We start from the raw sequence: 8,553 nt of genomic DNA on the forward strand, positions 1-8,553 counted from the left end.
TTTTTTTTTTTTTTTGAAACGGAGTCTCACTCTGTCATCCAGGCTGGAGTATAGTGGCATGATCTCGGCTTACTCAACCTCCACCTCCTGGGTTCAACCGATTCTCCTGCCTCAGCCTCCCAAGTAGCTGGGATTACAGGCGCCCACCACCATGCCCGGCTAATTTTTGTATTTTTAGTAGAGATGGTGTTTCACCATGTTGGACAGGCTGGTCTTGAACTCCTGATTTCAAGTGATCCACCCGCCTCAGCTTCCCAAAGTGCTGGGATCACAGGCGTGAGCCACCATGCTGGCCTTAAAATTAAATTTAAAATTTAACATTTTTACTATGGAAAATTTTCATTCACATACAAAAGTAAAGAGATATAGTGAACCCCCATATATCCCATTATCTAGCTTCAACAATTGACAGCTCATGGCCAATCTTAAAATCTTCTGATAAACATAAAACGTTCACTTCCCTCCCTTTTACTTTCCCTCTAGATTCTAATGCCGCCCCCTGCCAACCAAGGGATTTGCCCTTCCAACAAGGAAATCATGTTAACTAAAGTAAGAGGCTTTGTCTTAGTAGAATCCCCAGAAATATTTGATCTGCTTTACTTTCTGCAGTCTGTATTATGAAATTAATACGTTCTCCTCACTTTCCACATAAAAACAAAATTTAACGCTAAATGTACTTTTTCACAGTATATGTGAATTCCAGAGTATGCTGGGCCTCTTTTCAGCCATCGGAAAATCTCATTTCTGGGTGCATCCTCCTATGCTCAACTCTCCTGCTAGGGTGATATGCTTACCTTGTATTCCCCATCCCCATGCAAATCTGCCAGCGCTGGAAAACAAGAAGGGCCAAAACCAGGGTCTCAGATATCCCAGAGGCTTCACTACAGGACCATTGTCTGACTCCCCATCCCACTAGAACCCAGGGTTCCTGGTTCCAGAGACTCACCTAGGCAGGCAGAAAAGGTGTGGATGTTGGCCACTGGGTCGTAGTGCGCATCCAACCATTTCGAATTGGCCTCATTGCTGGGAGTGGGGGAAAGAGTTGAGGAGTGAGTCCCATGGGAGGGGAAGAAAACTTTGAGTAAGCTGGTACAGGTCACTCCGAACACAAGGTACAGAACGTCTGGGTACAAGTCCAGGCTCCGCCACTGGCTCACCGAGCGACCTCCAGACACACATATGCACATCTTAGGCCTCGGTTTCCCTATTTGACCTCTATAAGAGTCCTTCCAGACTGCCCGAGAACAGCAGGAGCCCAGAACCCGGGGACCAAAGGACCCTCTTTACAGGAGTGGGAAAAGAGGCCTTGAGGGGCCCCACCTTCACCTCTCAGCTCCGCAGCCGTCGTAATCCGAGGAGGACGCAGCCGCCATCTTCGCAGGCGTCGTCCTGGCAACCGGCCCCTCCCACGCCGCCGCGTAACGCCCAATAGTGCCCGAGCGCTGGGAAGCGCGAGTACAAAGGTTCCGGGCGCCAAGCTTTTCCTCCCAGGCTGAGGAGGACGCCCTGGCCACCCTCCTGGGTTGAGGAATCTCTCCCAGCTTATTTATCTTTGCTCCTTCCTAGTCAGAGCCGCCTTTCCAGGCGTCTGGGTGTTACAGTCTCTGGGTCAGCCACAGGGCCCTCTGGCTTCCAGGGTTGGAAAGAAGCCTCTTCTAGCATTTATGAGCAGCAAAACAAACTCCTCCTGTCTCCATCTTCATGGTTACTCGGTTGAAAAGGGGTCAGGTCCTGTCTTGCTGCCTTACTGTAGAGGTCCAGGCCCAGAGAAACAAAACATGAGGGTTATGGGGCAAATGCAGAGGATTCTGACTTAAGTTGAGTTTGTAGATTCCCACAACTTTTTTTTTTTGAGATGGAGTCTCGCTCTGTCGCCAGGGCTGGAGTGCAATGGCACGATCTCAGCTCACTGCAACCTCCGCCTCCCGGGTTCCAGCGATTCTCCTGCCTCAGCCTCCCGAGTAGCTGGGATTACAGTAGCCACCATGCCCAGCTAATTTTTTTATTTTTTAGTAGAGACGAGGTTTCACCACATTGGCCAGGCTGGTCTCAAACTCCTGACCTCGTGATCTGCTCGCCTCGGCCTCCCAAAGTGCTGGGATTACAGGCGTGAGCCACCGCGCCCCACCCTGGAACATTTAAAAATGCAAAGAATGCCACAAAGGAGAGCTGCAAAAATTGTGCTATGTTCAGCTCTGTGACTGCATATCCTCATCTAGAGATAATGTCAACATCCTGTTGTGGAAGGGAGGCTAAAAATGGCCCTTCTTGCTCCCTCCCCAGGCCTTGAGCCCATCACTCTGCTGGGAGCAAATGAGAAGACAGACAAAGGCAAGGAGGAGCCACACAAATATGGTGGTTGTCTCTAATATTTATTTGTCTGGTTATAAAATTAATATGTGAGGAGCACTGGATTAGGTGAGAACATTTTGAACCCTAGCTGTCACGTGCCATCTGTGGAATCTAGACCAGTGACTTCTCAGAACTGCCATTTCCTCATCTGGTAGACAGGATGGTGAGCCCTGTCTTGCTCACTCCAGGTATGGCAGTGCAGATGAAATGAGCTCACAGAGGGGAAGCACTTGGCAAGCTGGAAAGTGCTGACAAATGTAAGGGGTTAGTGTCACCACCCTCAGCTGAGGTAGTACCAAGGTCCAAGCTCCTGCCCCTCCCCCTCCCCAGCCCCTAAAAACACACACGAATGGAGGGCCACTTGCAGCCTTGGTTTCTTGGAGTTGGGGGAGAGGCCACACATCTTCCTCAAGCCTGGCCAGATGGGGCCTCACTGGGGCCCTTCCAGAATCGGGCATCAGCTGTGGCCAGTTGTGTGAGGATCTCCTCCAACTCGGGTCCATCCTCTGGGAAACGCTCGGAGAAGGATCGGATGAGGCCAGCAGCTGAGGCCTCGTATTCCAGAAGCTGCACGTCTGAGTCTGGGGAGGAGATGGAGATAAAACAGCAGCAGGGAAAGGTCTGAATAGGGAAACTGAATCATCATAATAGTCTTAATAATCACAATCACAGCAGCAGCTGTTTCTTACTGAGCTCTGCCAAAAAGAACCTGTGCTCTACGTTTTAGGTTAATTACTTAATTTACTCTTTATACTAACCCTGTGAGGAAGGAAATACTACAGGGGGAGTATTAAATGCATTGCTGCTTTCATTCATTCAGTCAGTCAAATAAAGATTCAGGCTGGGCACGGTGGCTCATGCCTGTAATCCCAGCACCTTGGGAGGCCGAGGCGAGATGACACCTGAGGTCAGGAGTTTGAGACAAGCCTGGCCAACATGGTGAAACACTGTTTATACTAAACATACAAAAAAATTAGCTGGGCGTGGTGGCACGTGCCTGTAGTCCCAGCTACTCGGGAGGCTGAGGCTGGAGAATCACTTGAACCTGGGTGGCAGAGGTTGCAGTGAGTGGAGATCATGCCACTACACTCCAGCCTGGGTGACAGAGTGAGATTCCCCCTCAATAAATACATAAATAAATAAATAAATAATAAAAGATTTACACCAGGTGCCACACTAGGTGAAACAGATACAGTCCTTGGTGTCCTGAAGCTCACAGTCCAGCAACGACTTCATCTGTCTACTGTGGGACCTGGGGCAAGTTTCCCAACCTCCTAAGCTTCAGTCTCCTCATCTGTAAAGGAGCCGTGGTGATAACATAGTCACACATGGAAGCTCAACAAATGCTAGCCACCATGGCATCATTATCTCCGAGCCCGTTTACCAATTTGTTAAATGGGCTGTTCTGAGGGTCCCCTGAATACTCCCGGGAAGCACTGCCCTCAAACACATTTCAACCGCTCTGGCCTCTCTCTGCAGCTTGTCATGTTCCGTGACATTGCAAGCTGTACAGCAGCAAAGAGCACAGGCTCTGGAGTTCAAGTTCTGGCTGTGCCACCCAAAAGCTGTGTGACCGCAGGCAAATACACAGCCCCTCTGTGCCTCATTTTCCAGCTGAAAAATTAGGATAATAACCATTTCTCTCTGGGTTGTTAGGAGTTAATCCATAGAAAACTTTTACAGTGGCCTGGCTGGGTGTGGTGGCTCACGCCTGTAATCCCAGTACTTTGGGAGGCTGAGGCAGGTGGATCACTTGAGGTCAGGAGTTTGAGATCAGCCTGGCCAACATGGTGAAACCCCAGCTCTACTAAAAATACAAAATTAGCCAGGCATGTTGGTGGGCGCCTGTAATCCCAGCTTTTCAGGAGGCTGAGGCTGGAGAATTGTTTGATTCGGGAGGCGGAGGTTGCAGTGAGCCGAGATCTCACCACTGCCTGTGGGACAGAGTGAGACTCCACCTCAAAAAAAAAAAAAAAAAGTTTTTACAGTGCATCACCATCACAGCCTTTGAAAATCCAACCTGTTCTTCAGATCTAGTGGGAACCACCACTTCCTCCCCAGAACGTTCCCGGATCCTCTTAAAGATGGATGCGATCTTCCCTCCTCTAAGTGTTCAGAGTTCTGTTTATATCTTTTGGCTGCTCAGTAACACTTCCCTTGTATGATTATTTATCTCCATATCTTATCATCCCCAATGAGCTGTGATCACCTCCGGGTCCCCAGTGGCTCCCCCATGGCTCGCACAGGGCTAGACATATCAAAGCAATTGATGGTACTGTCCATGTGGCTGGCATGATTTGTTAATGCACTCATTCGACAGCCACTGAGCAACTCCAATGTGCTAGGCTGTGCATGAGGCACTGGCGTATGCTGCTCCTCCCATCATGAGATGTGACCGCCAAGAAAATGGGCAAGCGTGATGGGCACATGAAGAAAATAAAGCTGGGTGGCAGAATAGAGAGGGACTGAAGCAGTTACTTTAGGTTGAGGGGTCAGAGACAACCTCTCTCACAAGGTGCCATTTTACAAGGAGCTGAAGGACAAAAAGAACCAGATCTGGAGGAAGATCATGCCAAGCAGCAAGAACAGCCTATTTAAAGGCTGTGGGAGTGGAGCGAGCTCAGTGGGTAGAAGAAACAGAAGGGTCGGGAGCCCGGAGTACAGCAAGCCAGAGAAGAGGTGGTGAGGCTGGCAAGGGTTGGGGCCAAATTCCAGGAAGCCTCTGGAGGGCACAGAAAAACATCTAGAATGAGCGTCTTAATAAACGCTTTTTCCAGCCGGGCACGGTGGCTCACGCCTGTAACCAGCACTTTAGGAGGCCGAGGAGGGCGGATCACCTGAGGTCTGGAGTTCAAGACCAGCCTGGCCAACATGGCAAAACCCTGTCTCTACTAAAAATACAAAAATTAGCCAGGCATGGCGGCACATGCCTGTAATCCCAGCTACTCAGGAGCCTGAGGCAGGAGAATCGCTTGAACCCGGGAGGCAGAGGTTGCAGTGAGCCGAGATTGCGCCATTGCACTCCAGCCTGGGCAACAAGAGGGAAACTCCATCTCAGAAAGAAATAAAATAAAATAAAAGCTTTTTCCACCAGGCATGGTGGCTCACGCCTGTAATCCCAGCACTTTGGGAGGCCGAGGGGGGTGGATCACTTTGAGCTCAGGAGTTTGAGACCAGCCAAGCCAACATGGAGAAATCCCGTCTCTACAAAAAATACAAAACTTAGCTGGGTATGTAGTGCCAGATGCTCGGGAGGCTGAGGCTACAGAATTACTTGAGCCCTGGAAGCAGAGGATGCAATGAGCCAAGGTCACACCACTGTACTCCAGCCTGGGTGACAGAGTGAGACCCTGTCTCAAAAAATAAATAAATAAATAAACAAAACTAAAAATAAACAAATAAGGCCGGGTGCGGTGGCTCACATCTGTAATCCCAGCACTTTGTGAGGCCAAGGCGGGAGGATCACTTGAGGTCAGGAGTTCAAGATCAGCCTAGCCAACATTGTAAAACCCTGTCTCTACTTAAAAAATACAAAAAATTAGCCAGGGGTGGTGGCGTGTGCCTGTAGTCCCAGCTACTTGGGAGGCTGAGCCAGGAGAATGGCATGAACCTGGGAGGCGGAGGTTGCAGTGAGCCGAGATCGTGCCACTGCACTCCAGCCTAGGCGACAGAGTGAGACTCCGTCTCAAAAAAAAAAAATTAGCTGGGTGTGGTGGCAGGCACCTGTTTTCCCAGCTACTCAGAAGGCTGAGGCAGGAGAATCACTTGAACTCAGAGGCAGAGGTTGCAGTGAACCAAGATTGCGCCACTACACTCCAGCCTGGGAGACAGAGTGAGACTCCATCTCAAAAAAAAACCCACCCAAAAAACAAATAAATAAATGCTTTTTCCCCACCAATAATAGGTAATGACTTTTTACAAATATTATTCTATTTAACCCTCAGAACTGCCCAGGACAATGCTTTTTTTTTTTTGAAGAGTTGAGGTCTTGCTCTGCAATCTTGAACTCCTAGGCTCAAGCGATCCTCCCACCTCACCCTTTCAAGCAGCTGGGACTACAGGCAGGGGCCACCATGCCTGACTCAACCACTCTTAATTTGACTCTTGGCTTCTCCACTAAAAAGGCATAAGCCTTGTGCAAATTACTCTCTGTGCCTCAGTTTCCTTCCTGTAAAATGGGGATAACAAAAATACCTACCTTATTGGGCTATTGTGAGGATTTAAAAGGTTAATCCCCAGAAAGCACTTAGAAACTCTAAGAAGGAATTCAGGTTCACTATAACATCAGCAAGCCGTCTGCACTGGCTTTATGAATGAAGACACCAAAGTCTAGAAAGGTCAAATGACTAGGCCAAGGTCATAGGGCGGTTCTGAAGCTGGTGCTCTAAATACTCCATAACACCACATCATCTTAGGTGTCTCAAGTGACAAGTAGCAGGAAAGATGAATCAAGGGGTGAGAGGAAAGTGAAGGCAGTAAGGGGCTGGGTCCCCAGGGGCTTTGAATTCAAAAGATACAAGCACCATGTGGCCAGGGCTAGGCTCCGGAATTGTCGCTTGAGAAGGAAGAGGGATGATGCAGCTGTTGATCACCATCCCGGATGCGATCAAGTCACACTGTCCCCTGGGTTTCACTAGGCTTGCTGGGTCCCAGCTCCCTCCTGACCTGATCCCCAGCCTGGGTACCCAACAGGTCTAATTCTTTGGTACAAATGCCTGGCTTCCCCCCAAGTCTGCATGTTCTGCTATCCCCTGCTCTGGTGGTATTCTTCAAATCTTCTGTCACTGTCTTACAACTCACATGACTGTGTGTGTGTCGGGGGGTGGTGGGTGGTGACCGATACCAAGATTAGGGCCTGAGGTTTGGCATGGGAAGGACCCTGGCAGAAAGGGAAGGGCCATCCCAGGCTGCTCTCCCTGAGTCCTGGGATGGGTTCTTATTGCTTCCCAGAGGGCCCTGTGTGGTGCTCATCAAGGGAGCCCAAGAGTCCATTACCTTCAAGGCGAGTGTTGGGCTGAACGATGAGCTTCCGAGATTCCTTACGTAGCAGCACTGTGTCCCTGAGGGTGAGGAAGCACTCCGGGGGCGCATCAGTGACCGCCGCATACCCCTCGTACAGGGCCCGCCCTCCGGCCACATCCCCTGTGGACTTCAGCACCTGTGGGAAGGATGGAGTAAATGTCTAGGATGAGCACTCACCCGGTGTCCACAGGGCTCTGCCACAGGCCACAGCTGACTGTGGTCAGCCCTGGACAGTCTGTGCTATGGTTTGAATGTGTCCCCTCCAAAATTCCGGTGTTGAAACTTACGGTTAAGTTTCAACTTAACCATTAAGGCTCCTTCCTCATGAATGGGATTAAGGCCCTTATAAAAGAGACTTCAAGCTGGGTGTGGTGGCTCACATCTGTAATCTTAGTACCTTGGGAGGAGGAGGCAGGGATCACTTGAGCCCAGGAGTTTGAGACCAGCCTGGACAATGTGGCAAGACCCTATCTCTATGGAAAAAATAAATAAATAAAAGGCCAGCCCTGGTGGCTCATGCCTGCAATCCTGGGCACTTGGGGAGGCCGAGGTGAGAGGATTACTTGAGCTCAGGAGTTTGAGACCAGCCTGGTTAACATAGTGAGACCTCGTCTCATCTCTAAAAAAAGGAAAAGAAAGAAAGAAAAAGGAAAACAGCCTTCATGCCTGTTTGGCCCTGTTGCCATTTTGCCTTCTATCATGTGAGGCTACAGCATTCCTTCCATTCCTCTCCTCCAAATAATTCGTCAACAAGGTATCATCTTGGATGGAAGGGGAGAGCAGCCTTCACCAGACAATGAACTAGGTGGTACCTTGATCTTGAACTTCCCCACCTCCAGAACTGTCAGAAATAAATTTCTGTTCTTTTTTTTTTTTTCTTTTTTTTTTGAGACAGAGTCTTGCTCTGTTGCCCAGGCTGGAGTGCAGTGGTGCGATCTCGGCTCACTGCAAACTCCGCCTCCCGGGTCCATGGTATTCTCCTGCCTCAGCCTCCCGGTAGTTGGGACTAAAGGCGCCCACCACCACACCCAGCTAACGTTTTGTAGTTTCAGTAGAGACAGGGTTTCACCGTGTTAGCCAGGATGGTCTTGATCTCCTGACCTCGTGATCCGCCCACCTTGGCCTCCCAAAGTGCTGGGATTACAGACGTGAGCCACCGCGCCCACTTTTTTTTTTTTT

The 8,553-nt window shown here is 49.8% G+C and overlaps 3 protein-coding genes across 8 annotated transcripts in view; 1 reads left to right on the forward strand and 2 right to left on the reverse strand.

Annotated features, from left to right (window-relative positions):
* The window catches only part of BBS1 (Bardet-Biedl syndrome 1), a 26,717-nt gene extending 25,292 nt beyond the window's left edge, over window positions 1–1,425 (reverse strand). Inside the window, exons 1-3 of one of the 2 annotated variants that reach the window (XM_026447668.1) lie at window positions 1,327–1,425; window positions 947–1,023; window positions 795–829 (exon numbers count right to left, since the gene is read on the reverse strand). In XM_026447668.1, coding sequence (XP_026303453.1) covers window positions 795–829; window positions 947–1,023; window positions 1,327–1,373 — 159 coding nt within the window. In that variant the 5' untranslated portion in view covers window positions 1,374–1,425. Of the gene's footprint in view, window positions 1–794; window positions 830–946; window positions 1,024–1,320 lie in introns of both variants that reach the window. The other variant, XM_026447669.1, reaches the window with a different exon arrangement.
* LOC111533669 (pyruvate carboxylase, mitochondrial-like) overlaps window positions 1–8,553 on the forward strand; it is a 1,148,173-nt gene that overhangs the window by 442,774 nt on the left and 696,846 nt on the right. The gene's annotated exons all lie outside the window — the stretch shown is intronic.
* DPP3 (dipeptidyl peptidase 3) overlaps window positions 2,353–8,553 on the reverse strand; it is a 30,754-nt gene continuing 24,553 nt past the window's right edge. For all 5 annotated transcript variants that reach the window (XM_026447664.2, XM_026447663.2, XM_026447667.1 and 2 more), the window contains 2 exons: window positions 7,348–7,510; window positions 2,353–2,933 (listed from right to left, as the gene is read on the reverse strand). In XM_026447664.2, coding sequence (XP_026303449.1) covers window positions 2,761–2,933; window positions 7,348–7,510 — 336 coding nt within the window. In that variant the 3' untranslated portion in view covers window positions 2,353–2,760. The remainder of the gene's footprint in view (window positions 2,934–7,347; window positions 7,511–8,553) is intronic.

Source organism: Piliocolobus tephrosceles, chromosome 13, assembly GCF_002776525.5.
Source record: "Piliocolobus tephrosceles isolate RC106 chromosome 13, ASM277652v3, whole genome shotgun sequence".
Taxonomy (NCBI): Eukaryota; Metazoa; Chordata; class Mammalia; order Primates; family Cercopithecidae; genus Piliocolobus; species Piliocolobus tephrosceles.